Source organism: Eptesicus fuscus, chromosome 7, assembly GCF_027574615.1.
Source record: "Eptesicus fuscus isolate TK198812 chromosome 7, DD_ASM_mEF_20220401, whole genome shotgun sequence".
Classification (NCBI taxonomy): Eukaryota; Metazoa; Chordata; class Mammalia; order Chiroptera; family Vespertilionidae; genus Eptesicus; species Eptesicus fuscus.
Genome location: NC_072479.1, coordinates 106115000 through 106127383, shown reverse-complemented (window position 1 = coordinate 106127383; position 12384 = coordinate 106115000). Strand labels below are relative to the sequence as shown.

Here is a 12384-nt window from a genome sequence, read left to right as displayed (position 1 = left end):
CTCTGAGGAGCAGACCGTGGTCACTGGGAAGCACGGGCGGGTTCTGTTGGTGCCATCTGGCCGGGACCCCACGCACCCACACACGTCCTGCTGATGCCGTCGAAATAGAAGCCGGCCTTGCACTCGCAGCGGAAGCTTCCGGGGGAGTTCACGCAGAGGTGGCCTGGCCCGCAGGGCTCCGAGGGCGGCGCGCACTCATCCACGTCTTGCAAAGAGAAAGACACGTTGAACACCTTCAGAGTGTGTGTGTGAGTGTGTGCGTGTGTGTGAGTGTGTGTGAGTGTGTGCGAGTGAGTGTGTGTGCGTGTGTGTGTGTGTGTGAGTGTGTGTGTGTGAGACAGTGTGTGTGTGTGCGTGTGTGTGTGTGAGACAGTGTGAGTGAGTGTGTGTGTGTGTGAGACAGTGTGAGTGTGTGAGACAGTGTGAGTGTGTGCGTGTGTGTGTGAGTGTGTGAGACAGTGTGAGTGTGTGTGTGTGTGAGTGTGTGTGTGTGTGCGTGTGTGTGTGTGTGAGACAGTGTGAGTGTGTGTGTGTGTGTGTGAGTGTGAGGGTATGAGAGTGTGTGTGAGAGCATGTGTGTGTGTATGAGAGTATGTGTGTGTGTGAGAGTATGTGTGTGAGAATATGTATGTATGTGAGAGTGTATGTTTGTCTATGTGTATATGAGAGTATGTTTGTATTTGCGTGAGTATGTGTGAGAGTGTATGTTTGTGTGTGTTTGTGTGTGTGAGAGTGTGTGTATGTTTGTGTGTGTGTGTTTGTGTGTGTGAGAGATTGTGTGTGTGTGAGTGTGTTTGTGTGTATGTGTATGTGTATATGTGTGTTTGTGTGTGTGAGAGAGAGATTGTGTGTGTGTGAGAGAGTGTGTTTGTGTGTGTGTATGTGTATGTGTGTGTGTGTGTGTGCGTGCTCCCAGGATGATCAGAGGGAATGAGACAACTGAAAGGTACATGACAAAGCAAAGCAGCATCTCTTTCTCCAACAAGACTTCCCGGAGCACCTACTGTGCGGGGCCCAGGCTGGGGACACAGCTGCCCCTACCCGCAGGGACTCGGGTCACAATGACCTTCGTTATGGCGGGCAGTGCCCGCTGACGGGGAGACGCTGAGGGAGTGCTCGGGGTGACGGGGAGGAAGGCCCCGTCGGCCCGCAGGTCTGGGCTGCGGCTCCAGGACGCGGTGGGCAGGTGGGCAGAGGGAGCAATGAGAGAGGGAAGGCAGGCTTGTTCGGGGAGCAGCGGGACCCACTGCCCGGACTGGCCGGTGTGTGAGGTGGGGGCCGCTCGGGAGGACGGAGCTGCAAGCAGCACCTGTGCTCTGTCACCGCTGGGGGCGGAGCACGGAGGGGCAGGGAGCGAGGGACGGAGCTGGAGCGTGGGCGGCGGGCATGCTACTGCCGCGTCCAGGCCGCGCCCCGGGCCTGGGCCTGAGATCAGCAAGGGCCCGAGGCCAGGCAATGGCTGCCCTCTGGGGACCCATCTCCCCTTCCAGAGGAGGAAGGCCGAGCTGGGAGCAGGAGCAAAGTCCGCTCCGACTGGCTTTCTTTTTAATACCAACCGACGCAGCGGGTGCCCTCCTCGTTGAGGTGGTAGCCACGGCCGCAGGTGGGCACGTTCTTCTGGCACGTGTAGGAGCCCTCCGTGTTGATGCACGTGTGCCCGACGGGGCACGTGGGGCTGACACTCAAACACTCATTGATATCTGCAGGGAAAGACAGAGACGCCGTGGTGAGACCCGAGCGCTCCCCGAAACCAACAACCGGGCTGCCAACGGAACCCTTCTCCCCTCCCCTTTGCAAAACCACAAACAGAGGTGCGACGACGCCTGCGCCTGCACACGCAGCGGCCTCCGCGGGCCCCGGATCTCGCCAGCACACACCACCTGACACACCCCGGCCCGTCTTAGCCCCCAAATCTCCGACACCTCATCTCCTCAGCGCTGAGTCCACAGCTGCCGCCTGGCTCCCAGCCCCTCCACAGCAGGGCCCCTCTGAGTCCCGCCGGTGGGCCTGGCCATCTGGGTGCCACCCGTGTCCCCCTCCACGGGTGTACCGGCACCCCCCACCCCGAGAGGGCGCGGGCTAAGGGAGACGGGTGGCCGGCCCCTCGGCACCAGCGCCCTGGCCCTGGGGAGGCTCTGTGCTCTCCGGTGACCGGCCTGGCCCCCCGCCTCCCACGCGGGCCCCACCTCTGGGCCTTTATGCACACGTCCCCGTCTAGGAAGCCACCTCCCTCGTCTGCCCAGCTTGGTGCCACCTTGAAGGAGACACTTCCTGCCCGCCCCCACCTGGGCCCTCGGGGCCTGCGCGGACTCCCTCCCTGGCTGAGCACGCCCCCCCCCCCCCCAGGGACCTGGGCTGTTCGCCTGGGATGAACCCACACCGGCAAAGATGCACCAGTAAACCAACAAGGAGCGCCGCGCTCCACGCGCGCTCACTCCTCACGCTCTAATCGGTGCCAGACCCACCGACGGGGCGTCCCACTGGGGGTCTTCTCAGAGGACCTCCATTTGTAAGTGTCAGGCAGACACTCACAAAGCACCCACAGGCGTGCGAGGACAGTCGAGGGCCCCCAGGCTGAAGGCAAAGAGAGGGATCAGCCCCAGCCATGCCCACCCTCCTCAGACAGATCGGCCGGCTGCTCGCCCACTGGCAGCCTCCCCGGGGCAGCCTGCCCGGAGCCCGCCCGTCCCCCGCCCGCGGCCACACAGCCGCCCGCCCAGGCAGGGCTGGCTCTTGTCTGCGCTGCATAAACAGGAAGCTCCCAGCTCGAGGCTGGAGCCGGCGCGGAGTCTGGGGCGGGCTCTCACCTCCCACCCGCTAGTAAGTGAGACGCACTGGACACGTCCGGCCTTCCTCTGCCCTGGAGGCGGCTGCCGAGCCCCCGAGGCGGCGAGGCTGACGCCCACCATCGAGTCCTCCACGGAGAAGCGGGGGCCTCCGCCCGTGGCAAGGATGAGTGCACGTGTAGCAATGGCAGCGCTCCCTCCCCGCTAAGCCCTGTGCTCTCCAGCAAGACCTACAGTTCCCAAACTCCGTGCCACGGAACCCGGGTGCCCCTAGCGACGTCGTGTGCTCCAGAGAGGGGGTCCCAGCCTGCGAGCTCCATGACAGAGGACCAGGCGGCCCCTGAGTGAGTGGGAGAGTGAGCGAACAAAGACCAAACACGTGGAAAACGCCTGAGCAGTTTGGGAATGTGCTGCCCAACCTCTCCCTCGCCCGGGAGGCCCAGGGCCCCGAATGTAAAGGGCCCGTTCACTCTGTGTAACCCCATGACCTTGGAGCCCTTCACTGCCCCCCGCCCGGGACCCGGGACCGTCGGAGACCCGCCTGCCCCGGCCCCTTCCCTCGGCCTCGCTGAGCAGAAAGACGGACGGTGAGCGCGTGGAGGGACGGGAAGGAAAGGAGACCCCACAGAGACGTGGGTCTCAAGGCCCTGGGGGCCCAGCCTCACGGTCCCAGAACGCTCTGCGCTCTGCTAGGGAAAGGGGCCCCTGCTCTCCAGGGCCTGTCGCCCTGTGCCCTGGCCCGCGGGCCGAGCTCCGCAGCGGCCGCTGGGGGCTGTGTGGCCGGAGGGCGGCCCATGGGCTCCCAAGATGCATTGTGGGTACACGAGAGGTCAGTGCTCCCACCACTGACCGCACCGGCGGGGCGGAGAGTGAGCGCGCCGTGGGCGGAGGTGTGCAAGCAGGAGGCGCAGGGCCTCCGAGCCTCGGCTGCGCTCTCCCCTCGAGAAGGACGCTTCTGGACGCTTCAGTCCCTTCTGAGGGAGACTGAAGGCACGGACACAGGAGGACGCCCGGCCTGCTAACGGGGGAGCAGGCGCAGCGGCGAGGCCCGTCCTATGAAAACTTCCTGCACTGGGCGGGGTTTGCTTCTTGGTCAGGAAGAGTGCACACGGCTTTCACCATAAAAACCATCATTTAAACCAAATCCTGACCTGGGGGCTAGGACGTGCCAGGGCTGAGGGCTGACCGGGGGGATGCTTTGCGCCCATGAATAACAGGCGCTGGGGCCCTGCGAGGTTCTGCGCCCCCTCGCCCGGGCGCCCCATCTGAGGGACGGCACCATGACTGCCCCCCCCCCCCCGGACAGCGCTGCACCCCTAGAGGGAAACCAGGGCTAAGCGGAGACTTGAACGTGCCCTGCTTTGTGGGACTCGGGCTGGCCTTGCCGGAGTCAGGGTTTCCGTCCCCGGCAGCTGGGCACCTGCTTGGAGCCCCTGGAGCCGCAGCAGGTCCCGGCAGGCCCTCCCGCCCCCGCCGGCCCTGGCAGGGGGCCTCTGCTCACTGCCCCCCTCAGCGACCACAGCTGGGCTGGCTCGGGGCCAACCCCAGCAGCCGAGGCCCCCCCAGGACGAAAGGGGAGCTTTAGGAGCAAGGCTGGGGTTGGGTTCCGAGAGGCCCTGTCCTAAGGGGTTGCTGCTCGGTTTCTCTTGACATCTGGGGAGGGGGGGGGAGGGGGGAGGCGGTTAGATAAACACTTTTCCATGCAAACTGCCATTTCCTCACAGATCAGCTCAGATTCATCAGGGAGGGGGGATGGAGCTGAGACAGACTCGCAGCCCTCGCTCAGGGGGAAGGGGCAGCCGGGAGGAGGGCTGTGACCAGCGGCGTCCGCAGCTCGGATAGGGGAGCAGAGGCCAAGGGCAGGCGGCCGAGCTGGGCTCAGGTGCCGACAGTGATGGAACGGGTGTCCACCTGGGCAGGTGACCCAGCAGCTGCTCCCGCCCCCGGGCTCCCCCCCTGCAGCCTCTCCATCTCGGCCGGCCTCGCCTCACCTCCTCCTCGCTCTAAGCTCACACGGATCGCCTCGCACGTCCCCCAGGTCTCATCTGAGAGCAGCACGGGCTTTCTCTCTTGTGGTGAAACATACGTAACAACACGCACCATTTCACACGTGTAAGTGCACAGAGCAGTGCACTAGACACCTCACACTGCTGTGCGACCGCCACCACCACACCCACGGCCTCCGCGGTTTTCTCCGGCTGACACCGTGCCCTACACCCTAACGCCCCAGCCCCCAGCCCCCCGGCTTCCACTCTGTGTCTATGAATTTGACTACGAATACAGATGATTTTTTGAACGTTTTTTTACAGACCAGACCCTTCAGCCACCTTGCTGGAGCCTTGCCCCAGGCCACAGCCAGACGTGATTACTCCCATGGAATCCAGGAGGAATGGAGGGTGAAGGAGGAAAGTGCACTGCCTCAGGTCCCTTAGTTCAAACCTGACTCCAAAACGCAAGTGCTTGGGCCCTGGGGCCAAGCCCAGCCCGACAATGGCTTTTGTCAATAAAGTTTTATTGGGACACAGCCCTGCCCCTTCGTGGGCATCTGCGTGGCTGCTTTCCCACAGTTGCAGCAGAGACGGTCTGGCCCGCAACGCCGGACACGTTTGCGACACGGCCCCTTCTAGAAAAAGCTGGCCGGCCTCTGTTCTATCCACCGTGAGCCCCCACATTCTCGGGGGCCCAGCGCCGGTGGCTCGCCCCGCCTGTGGCCCCGGCAGCCTGGCGGCAGTCTTACCAATACAGTTGCCTAGAGCATCTTGTATAAAGCCGCTCTTGCACTGTAGCTTGGGTCTGCAGCGGAAGGATCCCAGAGTATTCTGACAGATAAAATCGGGGAGGCAGTTATGAATACCACTCTCACACTCGTCAATATCTGGTGCGTCATAAAAAAAGGAAATGGTTAGCAAGAGTCCTGCCAGAAGCATCTCACAACACTTTAAAATCACAAGCAAGTTTTCAAAAAACGCTCATTACTCGGCTCTAACCCAGAACATTCCGATAGGGAGGTCACGTACTACAAGGGCCCGGGTTAGCCAAACGGCGCTGGCTCGGCTCAAGGCTTAAAAAAACGCCGACTTCCCCCCGGGGCTCTCGGGAGACAAACGTTCTGTTACAGAACAAATGACCCGGCCGTCCTCCCGGCAATCTGTGGCCGTTTGGTTTTCATTTCAGGCTGCGCACATGTTTTGTTTAGATCATAAAGCGATGATCTTCGTGGCAATAAACACTGTCTCTATAAACTCATCCATCCCGGGCTTGTCATAATATGACAAACATGAGCAATGGTGATTCTCGGGATCTGAGTGTTGGCTGCCCTTCCCTTGAAGTTCAAGGCTGTCAAATGCTCAGAAGTGTATACTCCAGCCGGCCAAGCCCCTGGGTTCCCAGGCTCCGAGCCACCCAGCGCGCCGGCGGGGGGGAGGCGCGGGCGGCCGCGCGGGGCCGCAGCCCTCAGCCTGCAGGAGGGCGCGCCTGGCTTTTGAGCCGCCCTCATAACTCAACCGCCGTTTCTACACCCGCGGTTTGCTGTCTGAAGGGCTGGAACCCCTCAGCACAAAACTATGTTCCAGCAGATCCTCATCAAAGCCTTCCCTGCCAAAGAGCACGGCTGGCTCGGCGGGGGGAGGCCGGCGGCCAGAAATGTCATGTTTTTATTCCTGGGGAAGGCGCTTTGAACTTCAAGGGAGAGCCTGCGCGCAGATGGGAGCCAGCTGCTGTGCGGGATAAATTATCCGGGCTGGGGACAAGCACATGTGAGCACCTGAAACGCAACCCTGGCCTTGATCTTAAAGGACCACGCTCTGAGCGGTTTCAGAAACCCAGACTGGGCACTGTCATTAACGCATGAGCTCCAGGTCAAGGAGGTACCCCCCGGGGGCGCAGCACCCCGCGCCCAGGCCCGGGGAGCCCGGGGCCGCCGTTCCCGCCCCACATCCCCCGGGACAGGAGGGTCTCCACGGGGGGCCGCGTCGCACCTTTGCAGTCATTGTCCTCCGTGAGCTCATAGCCCGTCCCGCAGCTGCTGTCCCGCTGGCAGCGGAACGAGCCCACGGTGTTGATGCAGGACTCGCCGAGCCGGCAGCTGTGGGTGCGCGTGATGCACTCGTTCACGTCTAGGAGAGACGGGCAGCGCCGTGTCAGCAGCGGGAACAGCGCTTTCTCAGAAGGAAAGTGCCAGAAGCAGAGCGGGTGGGTCCCTGCTCCCACCCAGGCCCCACGCCTGCGCGTTGGAGCGGGACACTGGGTGGGAGTCCGGGCACCCACCACGGAAACAAAGCCACGGTGTTTCTCCCCTGGTGAGTTCTGAGCAAAGACCAGGCCAGGCGGCGTCCCGTGGGCCTTCAGAACGCAGAGGGGCCCGACTCCTGCCAGGGGCTGAGGGGCTGCGGGAGGCTGAGGGGGGCTGAGGGGGCTGCGGGAGGCTGAGGGGGGCTGTGGGAGGCTGCGGGAGGCTGAGGGAGGCTACCAGAGGCTGAGGGGGGCTGAGGGGCTGCGGGAGGCTGAGGGGGGCTGTGGGAGGCTGCGGGAGGCTGAGGGAGGCTACCAGAGGCTGAGGGGGGCTGAGGGGCTACGGGAGGCTGAGGGAGGCTGAGGGGGGCTACCAGAGGCTGAGGGGGGCTGAGGGGCTGCGGGAGGCTGAGGGAGGCTGAGGGGGGCTGAGGGGGGCTGAGGGGGGCTGAGGGGGGCTGAGGGGGCAGCGGGAGGCTGAGGGGGGCTGAGGGAGGCTGAGGGGGGCTGAGGGGGGCTGAGGGGCTGTGGGAGGCTGAGGGAGGCTGAGGGGGGCTGAGGGGGGCTGCGGGAGGCTGAGGGGCTGTGGGAGGCTGAGGGGGGCTGAGGGGGGCTGAGGGGGCTGCGGGAGGCTGAGGGGGGCTGAGGGAGGCTGAGGGGGGCTGAGGGGCTGCGGGAGGCTGTGGGAGGCTGAGGGGCTGAGGAAGGCTGAGGGGGGCTGTGGGAGGCTGAGGGAGGCTGAGGGGGGCTGCGGGAGGCTGAGGGGGGCTGAGGGAGGCTGAGGGAGGCTGAGGGGGGGCTGAGGGGGGCTGCGGGAGGCTGAGGGGGGCTGTGGGAGGCTGAGGGGCTGCGGGAGGCTGTGGGGGGCTGTGGGAGGCTGAGGGGCTGAGGAAGGCTGAGGGGGGTTGTGGGAGGCTGAGGGAGGCTGAGGGGGGCTGCGGGAGGCTGAGGGGGGCTGTGGGATGCAGAGGGGGGCTGTGGGACCCGCCCAGGCCACTCAGCAGATCCCTGATTCAGAGCCCGATCAGACCCCACACCAACCCCCGTTCCCTGCACGGTGTTCATGTCCGCCGGCACGTGGTACAAATGCCAAGGAGCTGGAAGCCGGTCCGGGGCTGTTCCCCATGAACGGCCCTGAGCTGCAGAGTGGGCCCTGCCCGGATGTCGGTAGAAGCAGAGGCGCCGGGGCAGCGGCCTGCTGTCCGTCCCGGAGCCGGGGCGTTACCTTCACAGGAGACGCCGTCGGCCAGCAGCTGGTAGCCCACGAAGCACGAGCAGACCACCTCCTCGCCCGTGTCCCGGCACTGCTGCTTGCACGGCCCGCCGCCTGCAACCAGACAGACGTGAGCTGCGGCCGCGCCAGACCCCTGCTTCCCAGCTCTGCCCTCGGGTGACTGACAGGCAGGCAGGCTGCAGCCGCCGCCTTCCCACGGGGCACCCCAGAGTCTGGCTCTGGGCACCCCCAGGGCCGCTGCTCCAGGTCCCAGCCCCGGTGCCTCCAGGGCGGGCTCTGTCGCTGCAGCAGAGCTGGGAGGGGCAGGGCAGACAAGAGGGGGCGCTGTCCCCCCCCCCCCACCCCCGCAAGGATATCGAGGGCCCAGGCCACACAGGGAGGCAGGCCCTGGAGAGGCCCCTCTGTCCCCACATCTCCGAGGCCAGCCAGGCCCCAGCCCCACTCCCCCTGAGCTCAGCCCCGATGTCAGACCCCATCCCCGAGCCCTGACCACCTCCGCCAGCAGGAGCCCCAGAGCAAGTCTCTTGAGGACGACCCTCTACCAGGTACAGGTCGTCCGGTACAGTCCGACTGCCCAGCACCTGGGGGCCGCCCACTGCTCCAGCCCCCCCCCCACCCGTCTCCACACCCGACGCCCCAATCCCCTGGCGATGCTACTTTCCCCTCTAACCTACCCTCACCCATAGCAGCTGCCCCTCCCAGGAGACCTTCCAATGCACACCCCCCACACAGATCTGAGGCTTCCTGGGGCATCAGCACCCCAGCCACAGGGCAGCTGTGCGTGAGCCCGGGAGGCGGCCTGCCCGTCTAGACCTGCCTAACGGTCCAGGAGAGAGGATGCACGTCGTGCAGCATGAAAAACAGGCCTGCACGGCCCGGTGTCTCCCCGGGAGACAAATGGGTATCAGCGATGGCTCAGTGGGGCCAAGGGACACCCCTCCCCTGAGGGCTCCCAGCCTCGGGGCAGCCGTGTGCCCGCTAAGAGCTGGGAGGCGGCTCACGTGCAGGCGGGCGCCGTGGGCAGAGGGTTTCTAACACCAGCTCCCCCCTGGCTCCCTCTCCAAGGCCACCCTCTCCCTCTCCCCCTCTCCTCCTCTCCTCCTCTCCCCCTCTCCCCCTCTCACCCTCTCCCTCTCCCCCTCTCCCCCTTTCCTCCTCTCCCTCTCCCTCTCCCTCTCCAGGCCCTAGCGCGGCAGGGAGGAAGCGAAGGAGCCGGGGCGCAGAGGACAGAGTGACCCAGTGGACTCCCAGCCAGAGGGCAGCTCCCAGGGGAACCTGAGCACCCCCCGCCCCACCCCGAGGTCAGCTCCTCAGGAGACAGCGCTGACTCTGCTCGTCGCCGGCCACGCGGCCCGGAGGGACGGCCTCACCTCGGCAGCGGTCATTCAGGTACGGGTCCTCCTGCTCCTCCTCCGCCTCCGGGAGCTTAGCTGCGGGCGGGACAGGCATGGACACGTGACCACCCCAGCGCCCCACCCCGGCACCCCGTGAACCCACCCCAGCGCCCCGCCTTCTCTCAGGCACTGAGTAGTTTGTCTTCTTGGAGACATCAGGCAGCAATGCCCGTCTGTACCCCCCCTAACGGCTCAGTGTTCACTGTATCCCTTTAAAAAGAGAACGGCGCTCACACAGGCGGCCGAACCTCCAGCAGATCTGTTCCCAGCAGCAGCATGGGCCTCGGGCCTGGGACCTCCCTCTGACCCCGCAGCCTGTCTGTCACCTTGTCCAAACGACTGGGACATTTCAGCAAAGGCATCTCGGCCAGCTGTCAATCACGTCGCGCCCTCCACAGCTGCAGCAGCCTCCACACCTGGGAGCGGCCTCCACAGCTGGGAGCGGCCTCCGCACCTGGGAGCGGCCTCCACACCTGGGAGCGGCCTCCACACCTGGGAGCGGCCTCCACACCTGGGAGCGGCCTCCGCACCTGGGAGCGGCCTCCGCACCTGGGAGCGGCCTACTGCTGCGGGGGACGGTGCCCCCGGGGCCGGAGCCCTAACCGCACCTGTGAGCGGACTCCCCGGGGAAGGGTCTTTGCGGGTGACCAAGTAGGATGAGGTCACTGGGGTGGGCCCCGATCCAACGACTGCGCCCTTATAAAAAGGGGGGATGTGGACACAACCACAGACAGTAAGACAACGCAGGCCTGTTGTTTAAGCCCCACCCAGGCGGCGGGGTTCTGTCACTGCCGTCCTGGGACAGGAAGACACTTCTCAGAGGCAGTCTGCCTGCAAAGCTCCATGTGGTGCCAGCCGTCACAGTCACCCCCTCGGTTCAAGCAATAAAGGCGTGAGCGTCTGCTCTGGGGTCGGCGCTCGCACAGCCCAGTGTCCCACCCGCCGCTGTGGCGGGAGACGTGGGCCGTCTGGGGCAGCAGAGCCGGAGGTATTTACCGAAACAAGACACAGACCAACAAAAGCCCTCCCCAGAGGCCAGAGGAATTCTCCCCCAGGAGGAAGGGTTCGGGTTTAAAGAAAAATGTCACCTCTGATTTCAAACGTCAGGGATCGGCGGGAATGTGGCTCCCGTCCCTCTTTACGAGGCGATATCGAAGTCAGCCCAGGGCAGCGAGGAGACGAGAAACCAAGAGGAAAAAATGAAAGACCGGCCCATCTCACCCGCTCCCTGGGCCCGAGTTAGGGACCTCGGGCCTGTGAGCTCCTCTTTCCTACGTCCTTCCTGCCCCCACCCACTTTTAACTGGGGCGGGGTGAGGGTGGGGGGGGCTCAGAGTGGGGAGGAAGCGCAGAGCCCGCAGCAGGCAGTGCTGGGGCGCATTCGCATCCCCAGGAAATCGCTGCATCAGGGAAGAGATTAGGCAGCCCAGCGGCCTCCTCCCCGGCCACTCCAGGCCCGGAGGCGGCAGGGTTGGCCTGGCTTGGGACAAATGGCCGGTGGAGAGACAGAACCGGTGGACACGGGGCAGGAGCTCTCTCAAAGCTGCTCCCGGGTCACTCGCCCTTTGCTGAGTGAGTGTCTGTCATTGAAAGAGGACAGCCTGCTATTGGCGGCACCCCCAGCCTCCCGTCTACACATCGTCGAGTCCAGAGGGAGAGAGAGGCCAGTTCTCGCTCCTCTGCGTGTCGGCCACGTGACCTTGAGCAAGGCCAGCCACTCACCCTGCCCGGGGCTGCTGGAGGGGCGGGGAAGAACTGTGACAGCAAACGTTCATGGAGCCAGGCAGGCACCACGCCACTTGGCACTCATTCCCCCTCTTAATCCTCCCAGCAGCCTTAGGGAGTGGGGCTGTCATTGTCCCCATTTCACAGATGAGGAAACTGAGGCCCGGATAAAGCAGTCTGCCGAAAACACAGGTTAGGACCGGGACATGAACCTGGTACGTCAGAACCCAGATCCCAAGCCCTCAGTCTTGCTCCAGGGCAGGGGGAGGGGTCTCAGATGAGGATACGAACATGAACCTGCTCGGACAACTACAATCTGTTTGCAGCCGAGTTAAAGGCAACGGTAGACGGGTGTGCGGACCCTGCCTGTTGTGATGGTTCATTTTATGTGTCAGCTCGGTGGGGCCGTGATACCCAGATATGTGGTCCAACACTAGTCCGGATCTCACCGTGCCGGTATTTCCAGATGAGACTAACATCCAAATAGGCAGACTGTCAGTAAAGCAGATTGCTCTCTGTCACGTGGGCGGGCCTTGTCTCATCAGGTGAAGGACATAAGAGAAAGCAAGAGGGAATTCTGCCGGCAGACGGCCTTCGGACGCGGCTGCAGGGTCAGCGCTCCGGGTGCCTGCCCGCTGGCCCACCCTGCACTGACACCGCCGTGCCCACAACCGCGGGAGGCAATCGGCACGTGAATCAGTCTCTCCCTCTCTCCTCTCTACGTGCACACACGCCCCTGGCTGTTCCTCCGGATGGCCCTGGCTGACGCACTGCCCAGAGGCGAGGGCAGGGGAGTTATTACCTGGGTCCTGGAGGTGCCCGTTGTCCGAGGGGGCCAAGTCCGGGGTCTCCTGGCCCTTGACGCAGCAGGCCCGGAAGACCAGGCCGCACTGGTAGCCGACCATGAGGCTGTACTCGCAGCTCTGGCCCTGCGCCTGGGCCGCCCGCCCCAGCAGGCAGCAGTGGCAGCACCTCTGCAAAGGGCGGGACCGGACGGAGCAGTCAGACCCCACACC

General features: G+C 64.5%; 1 protein-coding gene across 2 annotated transcripts in view; it reads right to left on the bottom strand.

The window, feature by feature from the left end:
• FBLN1 (fibulin 1) overlaps positions 1–12384 on the bottom strand; it is a 71263-nt gene that overhangs the window by 40678 nt on the left and 18201 nt on the right. For both annotated transcript variants that reach the window (XM_054719632.1, XM_054719633.1), the window contains exons 4-10: positions 12171–12342; positions 9621–9680; positions 8242–8343; positions 6764–6901; positions 5524–5661; positions 1557–1700; positions 77–205 (exon numbers count right to left, since the gene is read on the bottom strand). In XM_054719632.1, the coding sequence (XP_054575607.1) occupies positions 77–205; positions 1557–1700; positions 5524–5661; positions 6764–6901; positions 8242–8343; positions 9621–9680; positions 12171–12342 (883 nt within the window). The remainder of the gene's footprint in view (positions 1–76; positions 206–1556; positions 1701–5523; positions 5662–6763; positions 6902–8241; positions 8344–9620; positions 9681–12170; positions 12343–12384) is intronic.